The sequence below is a fragment of the Pezoporus flaviventris genome, unplaced genomic scaffold (genome assembly GCF_033815535.1).
Source record: "Pezoporus flaviventris isolate CSIRO_AGI_PZ_B2104156 unplaced genomic scaffold, CSIRO_AGI_Pfla_v1 ptg000002l, whole genome shotgun sequence".
NCBI lineage: Eukaryota > Metazoa > Chordata > Aves > Psittaciformes > Psittacidae > Pezoporus > Pezoporus flaviventris.
In genome coordinates, this window is record NW_026892550.1 from 55490148 (window position 1) to 55503319 (window position 13172).

Consider the following 13172-nt stretch of genomic DNA (forward strand, 5'->3'; position numbering starts at 1 on the left):
ACAACAACTGATTTTCTTACAGGGCATTGCTGGAATTGAGGGGCTGCTGCTTCTTTGCACCACAACAGATGTAAGTAAAGATGACACTGCATTTCACAAGAAGCCCATGCTAAGGAGGGCTTCAGTTAGCTTGTCCCCTTATCCTACCTAATGCCACTTGAAAAAAAAAAAAAACAACCAAACATGTAAATAGTCTCTTCTGTTAAGAAAGAGAAGTTTCTGATTCCAGAAGATTATTTCATAGTGAGAAGATGACTTTTGCTACAACGGCTGTGCGAAAAAAAAGCTATTTGTAAAAGGAACAAAAACAGATGATAACCCAGATGAGCAAGATAAAAATGTTCACAATTCCCATCATACGGATTTAATAATCAGGTGCTAACTTACCACTTTGCATTTCTTCGTATTTGCATGCTCCTTAACCCACTAGCCACTACATCTATAACAAGGCTAGTGATTCTCAGCACATAAAAGCATGTTAACTCAGGAGCAAAAGGCTTAAGACTTCAAAGGTCTGCTGTAAGGGAAAACCAAGTAGGCTGTTTGGCTGAATCTATTAAACCACTTTTATTGTTTAGTTGAGTCATAAAACTTACAAATCACCTGTAGAGAAATTCACTGCACAATTATTTGGGAAACTCTCCCCTTGTGACTTTACCCCCTTTCTTGCTCTGTTTTGCTGTCCTTTTCTGGTGGCCTTCTCTTCTTCTGTGCCATGGAGACTGAGAACAAGGCAGCTTGTTCCATCTCCTTTCTACAAGCAGCCCACTACGAAAACACTATTGCAGGTTTCTGGGCTTTTTTTGTTATATACCACTCTGTGATCTGGAATGAGTATCCATAGGGAATATGTCAAGGATAAGGAGAAATTGCACAGGATGACATTTAAATGGAGCTCCCACTTCTTTTTCAGGCTCAGTGGCCAGCTCTGCTGGGTTCTTCATATGAAATTTCCAATTGTCTTATTTTCCAACAGTTAGAGATCAGATGTTTCTCATGTTCCCTCAATTTCTGGTGCTTATTATACAGCAAGATTCTAGGGAAAGATTGCAAGCTGAGTTTCTACCTCTCTGTAAATCAATTAGCTGAGTTATAAATGAATAACTTACTTTCATCGATTTGACAGCGACAGCCAATCTGATTTAATGAAATATAAGTGAAGATGTTCATATGCTCATCTTCAGAGAATTAAAGCATATGATGATATAGAGGAGATAAATAAAAGAGATAATGTGTTGTTCTTCCCATTAGAGCAATGATAACATATTCAAAAATTGAATTATTTCTTCCTTGTTACACACAAGGCTAATGCCATAGAAACCAGATCTTATTCTTACAGCTGCCTGCTCTCATAAGCAGCTGAACAAAGCCACATATCAGCATAGAAGCTGAATTTTGACCTCTTCTATTGGCACTCAGAACATTAAAGAATGACTGCATCAAATCCCTTTATGTAAAGAAATCAATTTCAACATTTTCCTGCAGTTCATCACTGGAGCTTAGCATGTATGTAACATGGTGTTTCTGTAAGCTTTATAGAAAAGTGCAGGAATGCAATGGTTTATTACAGATACATTAGAAAAAAAACACCTTCTACCCAATATTTGATGCATACATATTCTCTTGGACCATGCACCTAGGCAAACTAGCATACTCAGAGCAAATTCGTCAGCTGCTACAAAGACAAAACCAAGAGTTCCCTGCAATAAGTTCTTGGTGGCATTTAACTGCAGGCTGCCATTCTTCCTACCTGTCAGCAAAAGTGGTGTGGATTCGTCACTAATAAACTCTTTTCCTTTTACCCTGAACTGATCCTAAGACCTGCAAATCAGAGGAATTATAGTGTGACCGAATAAACACCCCAAATATAGGCAACAATGGAAGAAATGCCTGAGAAAAGGCACATTAAAGCTCAAAATCTGTGAACCCCAGGGACACAGAAGTGTTTACCCAAGCTCATTTAATGCACCCAGGTTTCCTGAAAACAGAGATGTGCCAGTCCCTTGGGACAATGTGTCTGGTTGACAGATGATGAAGCTACTTCCTAGCACTGACATTCATTTCCACACTTATTCATTATCACCAGAAAAAGCAGTTACAAGTCTCAACAGTGTTGAGACACTCTTTCCATTCTGCCTGTGTGGATAATGAGAGGGGCATCCAAAATGATGGTCATATGACATGTTAATGCTAATTTCCCCAATTCTTTTGAGCATTTACCACCAATATTGAAGCATCTCCCATGCAGACCTATCAAATCCAACTTCTGTTACAAGTCCCAAATGTTGGCTGAATAGTCCAGGCCTAAGATGTATGTCTGGTCTGTCATAACACTAGGACTGAGCACCTTTTTTGATTAATTCTACATAATGCTCAGCAAAACTCACTGGTGCCCAAGAGGATGTATTGCTAACTTCCTTCCCTTCTAATAAAACACCTCTCCACATCTTCCTCATCACCATTGCTGCATGGAAGACAAGCCCTTCATAAGGTTTTTCTTCCAAAACGTAATACTCTTTAACTCAAACAGTGACAGAGTCAGACAGGAACACAGGCACAATCCTTGGAGGTTCTTCAAGGGTCACACTGTTACTGAGAGGTCAGCAAGAAGTAGGGAAAAAATGTGCAATTAACTGAGCTTTCTACTCAGAGGTTCAGAAACAAAGGGAGCTAAAAATAATACATCTCTTTCTGATTTGAGTTTTTTTTGTTGTTTTTTTATTATTTTCTATCTTGATTATGAAAAAAAAGATTTAAAAACAAACAAGAAAAAGTATTCTGGGATAAAATAAAACAATCTGTTCAAAATAAATTGGATTTCTGGTTATTTTGGATGATTTCTCCTCCCCCTTTTACAAATTGATTAAATCTAGTCTTGGAATGCTAATTTGAAGGAAAGAAAAAAATGTTTCTTGCCAAAAATGCCAACACACAAAATATAGTTTTCTAGCTCTGTCAAAAAATTTGCTCATCTCTTCCATTTGAACAGAATTCAGGCCAGACTTACAAATCAGCATTGGCATACCTGAAACCACGCTGTGCAGCACTTTGCTAATATTTTCACAGTTTGTACCACTATCTTGTGTCTTCTTATGAATGAAAAGACTGTGAAATAATAGTTGTTGAAGAGGGCATACATTTCTGCCTGTTTCATATATGCCAAAGAACAGAAGCAGGGAACCTTTTCTGGGAATACTAACAATGACCTCCCCCATATTGCATTGCTCCCTGTTTCAGCCCTACCTTTCTCAGAAGCAAATGACTGTGGAAGAAGACGGTAGAATAAAAATGAGAAAAAAATGAAGGAAAAAAAAGTATTTACTGAAGAAAATTCAGAAGAAACAAGAAAGATACTGGGAAGGGAGCAAATGTGGTCATAAAGGCAAAAATATTTTCCTGCAGCCTGAGGCTGACTGATACGAAAAAAAAACAAAAAGATGTCATGAAAGATTGAACCAGGATTTTTAAAAACAGTGATATACAAAGTGGACCAGTCAGCTGGAAAGGCCATGGAGTCGACGCTATTTTCTGGAGGTACAAACATCTGACAGGTTTTATCAGGCACCAGCAGCTGCCAGCAGCTGGGAGCAAGGCTGAAAGAGGGGCCGTGGGCTAACTTCTGACACTGTAAAGCCTTCATGGCCATTTTCTTTCCCTGGCAGAGGTTTCATTGCACATGTGTACATTCATAGAAAAGAGTCAGAACATATCTACCATCCTCTTTTTTGGACGATGAACATCCTGTTCCATTTAACTTTGTTTTTTTCTCTTATCGGATGATACCTAAGGCTATAACTAACTAGTTATAAACGCTAGTTATCCAACAGGGTTTGGCTGCTGCTCTTCCTACAGTACAGCTGAGCTAGAGAACACTGAAAAAGTGGGTTTGAAACTATGGTATTCAAACAACTTAAACTGCATTTAATGTCCCTCTAATAACCCATCAACTATAGCATCTGCTTCATCTAGTACATGATGGCACTGTGGAAACATACTGTCAAAATCAGCCTGGATGAAGGATTTCACTATGGTGTCATCAGGACTGCAACTTCACCCTCAGGCCTCGACATGATCATGTGGTGATGTTCTCCACAAAACCCTACTCCCTCTGTCAGACACAATCTAGCAAATCTACAAGACCTGATGAAGGTACTTTGTACTTTGACCCCTAAGGTTTATCTGCTCTTTGTGACTATATCATCTATGCTGTTCAGGAGGGCAACATGAATACGGTTGGCATGTGCTTTATGGATGTTTGAGGCTTTTCATGCATTCATTAAGGACAAAACACTTTCTGTTCTGCCTTCTCTCGTTTAGAGGCTTGAAGCATAGCACAGTGGTGCCTCTCCTCCTAGGAAGCACCCACAACTGAAAGCTGCAGCAAGGAAAAGATATTTTCATGCAAGTCATACCCTGCACCAATGACCATAGTGATGAAAGGAAGAGGTAAAACAAAGAAGCTGAGACCGAATGTATGACCTCATGATCAGGACAAAGCAATGTATCCAAAACTGACCTTTTTGTTTCCTTTTACTGCTTGACTCTAGAAATAACCCAGGCAGCAGTGCATTAATTCAATCGCACTGGTAAGTTTATTCTCCTGCTATGTTACAAGGGCACGATAGGCACCAACAATAAAGTTAAAGTAAATGTCAGGAGGCCAATGAATTGCTGAAGCAGACATTTGTTCTGATCTTCCATCAAGCACAATAACTCTAATGGAAGCTAATAGAGGGTTGTAAAACCTAATACCATGATGCAAGCAGGCAAACACCCAATGTACGGTTTGAACACAGCAGGAGACAGAAAAGCAGCAAGTAATAATCCTTACTTCACTTAGAGAGACATGAAAGCAAGCACAGCATTTTCCTTCCATCCTCTCTGGCTTGGCTGAAATCTCTCCAGGGGACTCATCACCCTTCTTCCTGAGTAGCTTGGTCCCAGCAGGTGATAGAAGAGGGTATTTTTGGGAGACAAAGCAGATTAGGAATGAAGACAGGTATGAACCCTGGCTGACGAAGTAGCATTTCCAGCCATTTTGTAAGCTGTGCTGCAGCCGTGGATGCTGTGGGATAGATGGCCAAGGAGGACCCAGACACTGAGGATACAGGAGAGCTGAGCTGCAGGGTGTGATCACCCCCGAAGTATGGATGGCTTTCTGCTTCTTCTAGCAAGAAGTGGAGCTGGCTTTGCTGAGAGGAGGAAGGCTTTTCAGCTTTAGATAGGTGCTGGAAAAAGTCTACAAGCTCGGGGCAGGGAAGCGTCCCATCAACAGCAAGGATGTGAGAAACCAGTGCCTGATTTATGTGTGGATCAGTCTTCAACTCTAAGCACAGTGACGATTTCCAAGCCTCTTGCTTGGGCAGGGAAACCAAGTGGTTATTGATTATTTCATTAGTAATTTAGAATGTGTTTGCTCTAAGTATCTTATTGAATGCAAACCCCAGCACATGCCCATAGGCAAGCCTGGCAGAACTTTCCTCTCAAAAATCATTCCTGGAAAGTCTTCATGTTTTTCTAGCAGCTCTCAATAGAGGTTGGGACATGTATTCCAAGATCCTAGTGGATTACTACTTAGGCATCAAATATTGGATCCAGAGTCATTTGACAGTTTCCTATAGTCTTCCCACCAACTGGTGGAAGCTTTCCAAAGCTGAACATAACTAAATTCCTCCACAAAAATAATAACAATTAAAACAAACTGACTATCTCCAGTCCCAATTTTAACCTGCTGGGCATTTCTGTAAACCTGGCTGTCCAATTGTAGCCTGCTTTGAAAGCACATAGCAAATTAAATGGGGGTAATTTCTTACACAAATGATAGCTGGGGTTTCAAATAAAATAAGCCTAACCTTGATGGAGATTTCATCAGTGCAAGCTATTATTTCCCTCTGCTAATGGCTAACTGCCTAGACATCTTCACCGAGCAGCAAAAGGTCTCCCAGCTGCCTTCGTGAATTATAGCTAGCGTAAGTAATATTAACCCCTCCAGGATAAGTACGTGGGTCATAAAACAAGAGCTGCACAGCTGCTAATATCAGAAAAGGCAATTTTTATTAACCAGCTAGCTGAGTGCATGGCAGGAAAGCTGCCCACCCTCCCACATGGGACAGAAGGACCACAGGCTTTTTAATGGCTGTGCCATGTCACAGCAGCCCCATGTTAATGAATATCTTCCTTCGTCTTTGGGGAGGGAAAGGTATAAATATATATGGTGCGATATAGTGATGATCAGGGGTGTATGTGCTAGTGATTCACAGGTTGTTGTACCTCAGTTAAGATGGGAAACAGGCAGGAGAAAGCCAGAGAGTCTTGTCTGTAGGGTCACCCCGTCCTGTTCACCAGCAAGCACTGGCTCTCTGGGAGTGTTGTGTTGCTCCCACACAGCAGCACAGCTAGCCTGCAATGCTGGGACTCACTCACTCTGGCTAAAGGAGCGAATAAATCCCCACAGATTGCAATAATAAGGATTCAGCCCACAGACTCTGTGGCATAAACACACATCTGGTCTTCTTTTGTAATAAAATCAGCTGAAAGCACCACTGTGCATTAATAACAAAAACGTTCAACATATTGATATCAAATAAGCTCTGCTTGTCTTGAACTTCTATTGTCACATGTTAATGCACTTTAACACTGATAAATGATGAAGTGTTATAAAATATTTATCAAGGGACTTAAGAGTCAAAAGATATGCATTACTGCAGCACTGCTTTTTATTCCATCAGTTCCTTTACAGGAACTAAAAACAGAAAGTCAGAAGTGCAATGCAAACATTTCATATTGAGCCTGCCTTTCTTTGGTAAAGATTTCTCAACTATAGGGTTTATCCTGTGCTTGCATGGCATGAGAAAATCCTTGGGGATGCGTGAAAGAGAAAGCTTCCTTCTGCAATAAGTTGGTATTTTCCACATGACCACCCACCTCCTCCCCTCTTTTCCTCCTTTTCTTGACACAAACAAGAACCACTGTTCACTCTAGTTAAATTCTGCTCTACAGTCCCTCTCCTTTGCCTTTCCTCACTCTCTTTGAATTAATTTCCATCACATATTTACAGTCTTGCTTTCTTCTTACAATTCTTCATTAGTTCGCATGGCTCATGCTTTATGTGTTTGTCACTTTGGGTTCCCTGTTGTGAAAACAACCAGGGAGCTCAGGAAGGTTAGTGCGTAGGCTCAGTGTAGTCAACGCATAGGAAGGGTTTTACCTTCTGAGTGATGTGGTTGATCCAGGGAGAAGAACAGTTGCTGAGATCAGGTCCTTGGGGCTCCCAAATCCCATCTGGCGCAAGACACCGGAAGGTTGCAACACCTGGAAAAGGAAAGCCATTGTGTTCAGTGTTACCAGTTGCATTTTGCACCCAAACCCCATGTTACAGGCTTCATTTCACAATGATAGACACCTCATGCAAAGCATGGGAGCTTAGTAGTGCTTAGAATCTCAATAGGATCCTTACGACTCATTTCAGTGTCCTAGTCTCCCATCACCTTAGCCTTAAAAGACCCATGAGGTAGCGCAAGGACATTATCTCCATTTTGCTGGAGACTACGGACAGAGGTTTTTGCCTTAGGCCAGGCAGGAAAGATGCCAGGGGCTAACAAATCAAAGCTGCATCTCAAACACTGAACCAGCACCTTAAGTGCTCTGTTCCACCGCTGGTGCCCTGGGCTCAGATCCTGTACCTCAACTTCCATGCTGCTTTATGTAGGTTTTACTGCTCTGAATCATCATTGGACCATTTGAGTGGAAACACACAAAAATTTAAACACTGTGCATGCCAAGATGTAACATTGGGCTTTACTGTCCACCCGCTGCTGTCAAGAGGGACTTCATAGGAGAGTTTTGTTTGGCAAGGGCCCCCCCCCAGATTCCTGCTGCAAAAGACAGCAAAGGACCTCAGGCCTTTCCAGACAAAGAGAAATACATCTGAAATGGTGCAGTTAAAGATCTTTAAAAAGCAAGAAAGTCTGAATACGTAGATTAGAGTCTGCGTTATTCAAAGTGCAGAGCCAAACTTTTCAGCAGAGGAGTGAATTACAAGGCTAGATCTGATGGTAGCACCGACTGAAATCAGTGAGAGTTTGCTTATGCCTTCCAAGGGAGCTGGAAGAAGCTCACTGCTAATATACCACAGCTTTTAACAAGTTGCATGAATCACTGAAATTAGAGATGGGGAAGGCTTTTTGCCATCCTCTATCAAAAAGCTGGGTTATCCTCTTTTTTCCTGAGCTATTTTCATCCAGCTCTCGTGCCTAGAAAAGGGCTCCCTGCATCCAGCCTTCCTTTTCCTCTTCTCCTCTCCATTCCTTTCCACACTTTCAGTGCAGACTCTCCTTTCCCCTCTCTGGAAACCACATAACATTTTTGGCATTATTTTTACCAAATGGGTCTGGAAAGGTAGCAAAATTGGTGTTTACCTATTCTCACGACTGATATCTTTCCATGCCCATCATACTTTAACATGTATTTTTATCAGTGTGACCTCTCCAAATTCAGCAGGGAGTCAGTATTCATATACACAGGTGTAAATTTAACAGAGTCTCCTCTGCAAGCCAGATCCTTTCATCTTTTATTTTCATGCAATTTTCTCCAACTTATGATTCCTTCTTGGCAAGCAGCTTTTCAGCTGGACACCAAGACTCACTTGAAAAACAAATACTTTTAGAAACCTGCATTTGTTAAAATACGGCAAACTGAGCCATATGCCAAACCCCATTCTTTATTCGACTATGTTTTCAGTTGGACAGAAAATTTCAAAAAGCAATCTTTTGGAAGAAAACAACTGGGGGGGAAGAGTGAAGAAAAAGACAAAAATCCAATAAGCAATAAACCATTTTGAAAGATTTGGCTTTGTTTCCCCCCCTGCTTTCCCTGCTGATCACATTGTCTGCAGGCTGAAAAATCACTCATGCTGGTTCAGGAGTGCTCCAAAATGCTGGCCACAACCTTTGAAATGAAAACAGTGCAGCAAATAGCTTCAAAATGTAAGTTTTGTTTATTTCTTCCTTCCCTTCCCTCCTCCACTCTCAATCAAGCAAGGCATTGGACATCAACACATCAGCCAATGAGCCCAGGATCTACAAATAAAGGCAAAACCAGAGATAGCAGGCACATTGCACATAACTTCTGGAAACAGAAGCTTTTATAGCAAAACAAGCTCAACCCTACAAGGTCATTGGCTTGCACTCTCTTTTGGCCAGAGCCTGGGACGCTAAAGATCCTGCACAATGTCCCCAGCACATTTGGGGCCCAGCCAGCTGCTTCCCACAATTCACCAAAGCAATGCAGACCTGACAGAAGGCATCAGTGTGATCTACTGAGGGAAGCAAGTGTGTCAGAGGGGCCTGTGAGTGATCCTACTCCACACTCACAATATCCCATGGGCAAACAGAGGCAGCTTGCTGTGTTCTCCCATCCCTCAACTCACCTATAGAGCCCATAGGACATGGCTGCTTTGCCACCTGTCCCTGCCGAGTTCGAGACCACGTAATATCACGGGCTTCCATGGGGTCGCAGCTCTCTGCGCCAGCCGGCGGCAGCTGGGAGGAGGCAGGCGGGAGGTGAGTGGTCATTTCATTGGGGACATCAGCCATGGGTGATGGCGTGCTGGTGCTCCTGTTCCTCCTGCCTGAGGCCGAGGTCGTGGTGGGGCGGCTGCTGCTGCTGGTGACCATCCGTGCTGTAGTGCTGGCAGTGGTGCTCCCTGGGCTTAGAGCCCCTGATGTTGACACTCCTGGAACAAAGGTGTAGTTGATTAAAAAAAAAAAGAAGGAAAACAGAGATTCAAGCCTAGGTCCCAGGGATGTCCCCTCCACCTCTGTGGGGTGTAGTTGGAACTACAGCTAATGCAAGGCTTGCTTCACAGACACCTTTCAGATCGAAGCTGGAACACAAAGCAAGAGATGCACACAGGGGGATAATGACTGCTGGAGCACAACCGATTTTCCAAAAGCACTAGCATCTGATGAAAATAAAGCAGAACTTTATGCCCTCACCATTTTTCTTCCTGGCATTTTAATGTAAAAATCTTATTTTCTATCTTTTAGGGAACACCTATCACAGAAATGCTTTTAATTTTTTAGTGTTACTGAAGACCCAGGTGGTTTGGATAGAAAAATATTTTCCATGGTGTAATAAAAAAAGCACCACGTCACAAATCCATTCCCAAAACAGCAGTGCACAACAGGATGAACATAAGACTGTTCTCCAGAGCAAGCCGTTCATTTTCCCTCAGGTTCATGCCTTGCTGCCTCATCCCAACAGCAGCGCTTGGTCCCTTGAGCTGTAGGCCATGTGGCAGTTGCAAAGGTGCATGTCAGCCTAGCCAAATCCTCCAGTTTAATGCTCAACAGGCTATTTAATTTAAAACCTGTGATGAGCAGTCAAGCAGCAAAAGGTGGGGAACCTGCTTTAGAAATGCATTAACCCATCCTACAGTACATGCTACAAATACATCCTACATCCTATAACCTACAAACATCCTGCAATAGCTCCCCTAAATACTGCAAGTAGTGAACACTGAAGGATGCCTACCTTACAATTACCTTAATTTGCCTCCTATTTAGACCAAGGTGCTTGCACAGACTGGAGCTTCCTGGGGATTTCTTTATGTCTTGATCTAAAATCTCAGGTGGGGAAACGGAGGTTGGCTACCTCCAATTGCTCCTCCCTTGCCCAAGCTGTTTACAGCTTGTGAAGAAGCCTGCTTCTCCCATCTCTTTTGCCTCTCCCAAAGATAAGCACCTTCCTGCTTCTCTCAACATAATGCTTTTGCTCCAATTAAATGCCAGATATTCACAAATGGCCCCTCAATCCCTGCCTGGGGAAACACTGGGCCTGTCTGGGAAAGACAGGTAAGGAAGCCATATGAATAGGCTTTTCTGATCCTTGTCTGATACTATTCTCTCCTTAATTCCCTTACCACAACATTTCCCTACCATCCCACCTCTTTGAGCATCAAAAATCCTTCAGAGTCACAGTTGCTCCATGCACAGTAACACGAACTGGAGTTTCTATATTAAATACAGCCAAGTGTGAACTCCAGCCTAGCCAGAAATTAAAATGTGAAAATCACCCTGTCACCCCAAGAACCAGCCTCTTAACTATCCAGCTGTGTAAGCAGGCTCATTCTGCAATCTCCTGAGAATGGAGATTGTCTTCTCTTCTAGGTCCAGTGAAGACAACCACAGTCACTATTTGTGCAATACTAGTAAAATATTATAATGTTATTAGTATATTATAATGCATGTATATAATGACATTCCTGTCACTGGAGTTCATTCAAACCAATTCATTTCAAACACAGAGAGGCCTGCCTTTAATGTAAAATAGAGGGTTTTGTTATTTAAGTAATCTAAGTCCATGGTGCTGTGAGTAATTCTGCCCCAGAGTAATCAATAACGCAGCAGTTGAAACACACACTTACTCTGGTTTTAGGTAATTTTACTCCAAGCCTGAGACAATCTCCCTCAAACTTTAAAATTCAGCAGCATCATACACACGATTTTCTGAGGGATCAGTATTTTTTAAGAAAACATTCAGTTTAAAAATCTGATCTTTACTCTCCTTGGGAAAACCCCAGCCTCAAAAAGGTGAGCAACAGCGCAACTCCAACAAGTACAATGCAAACCCCTGCAGACATTGACAGATCCCTTCTAGGTTTTTCTCAAAGTTGTGCTAGATCAACAAGAAGTTGTGGAGAACTTTTGCAGATATTGTTTTTGCAGATATTTTACAACAGCAGGTACATGAGTATGTATTTTATTTCTTCATAGTAATGATTAGCCCAGTAGGTAGCAACCTGCAAATTCTCCCATTCACTCATGCAGTAAGTTCTTTTCCATTTGCAAAACAACCTATGCTTGTACACTACAGGCAGAGGTACTAAGCAGATACAGCAGATTTAGTTGCAAAGCCAAAACTAGCAAACCTCCCCTTAAAATAATTCTTACAGTCATTTGAGAGCATATAGAAACATATCCTGGACACCCTGGAGTTCCCTTTGATCCACACACAGGGAGGCTACATTTTTGAGTCTAGTTTTCATTGACAATCATTGAATATCTCTTGGCATGTTGTTTTTGGAATAGCTCTGGCAAGTTTACTGTAGCAGCAAGACAAAGGGATTTAATGGCGTTTTCCTTCAGTCACAAAAAGAGAGTTGTTCTATCTTTGATAAACTCCTTGGCACTAGAGTTAAAATCTCTTTGAGGGCTTGTTCTTCCAGGTTTTCTCTTGTTCAACTGGGTTTTCTTGCTGCTTTTAATAATAAATACCTTAGCTATTTACATAGGACAAATTATAAGAAGACATAAAAGAGCTGCCATGAAGTGGCCTAACAGAGTGAGATGAATGGGGTACCATTGAACTCAGTTCAAAGGTCTGATTATTCAGCAAGTCAGTTTGGTAATGAGCTCCAGCAAACATGATCACCATGCGAACACCACCCAGTTTCACCTGCCCCAGGCAGCACTGTTGCCGATTTTGCTCACAGAACTGTGTGCTTTAAAGCAAAGTTAATTGGTAAGAAGGGAAAGAACAAGACATCAGGATCATTTACATATAAATGATTCTCAAATCCAAGCAAAACCATGAAAAGACGACTGCAATCTGTGAAAAATTACCTAAATCTGACAGCACAGAACAGAGATCAAACCTCCAGCTTAACTCAGGCTGCCAATAAACTGTGAATTTTTAACTCAGGTAAAACAGCATTGCAGCAGCGCTTTAGCAGAAAGATTCTTCAGATAATACTTCATAACACAATCTTTGCTCATAGGCAAGTGCTAACCTTTAAAAATCATCAACACTATTACAACTAAAAATGTATAATCTCACTAGTACAACTAAAAATGTAAAATCATCAACACTATTGCAACTGAAATATACAGTAAATAAATTCTATTTTTACTACTTGTTTTTACCATGCATTGCCATAACAAGACTTCTAAGACAGCTTTTGGATAAGACTCAGTTTTTACTCCTAGACTTCAAGACATTGCAGACTTCCATTCCATGATGCACAGTACTGCTATAGGTGTTTCCACAGGCTGTGGAAACACCTCTTCCCCAGAAACACCCCAAAGTGGTATTTCACTTTTTTTCTTCCCTGTTCTATCTAGAGAGCTGGCACTAATAGCAGAAGGTTAAGTTTTGCCATCATTCAGCCTAGA

At 41.6% G+C, this 13172-nt stretch overlaps 1 protein-coding gene across 21 annotated transcripts in view; it reads right to left on the reverse strand.

The window, feature by feature from the left end:
- ADGRL3 (adhesion G protein-coupled receptor L3) overlaps positions 1 to 13172 on the reverse strand; it is a 522648-nt gene that overhangs the window by 106068 nt on the left and 403408 nt on the right. For all 21 annotated transcript variants that reach the window (XR_009747735.1, XR_009747736.1, XM_061479312.1 and 18 more), the window contains 2 exons: positions 9428 to 9733; positions 7208 to 7311 (listed from right to left, as the gene is read on the reverse strand). Coding sequence is in view for 19 of the 21 variants with exons in the window: in XM_061479312.1 (XP_061335296.1) it covers positions 7208 to 7311; positions 9428 to 9733 (410 nt within the window). In the remaining 2 variants the exon portion in view is untranslated. The remainder of the gene's footprint in view (positions 1 to 7207; positions 7312 to 9427; positions 9734 to 13172) is intronic.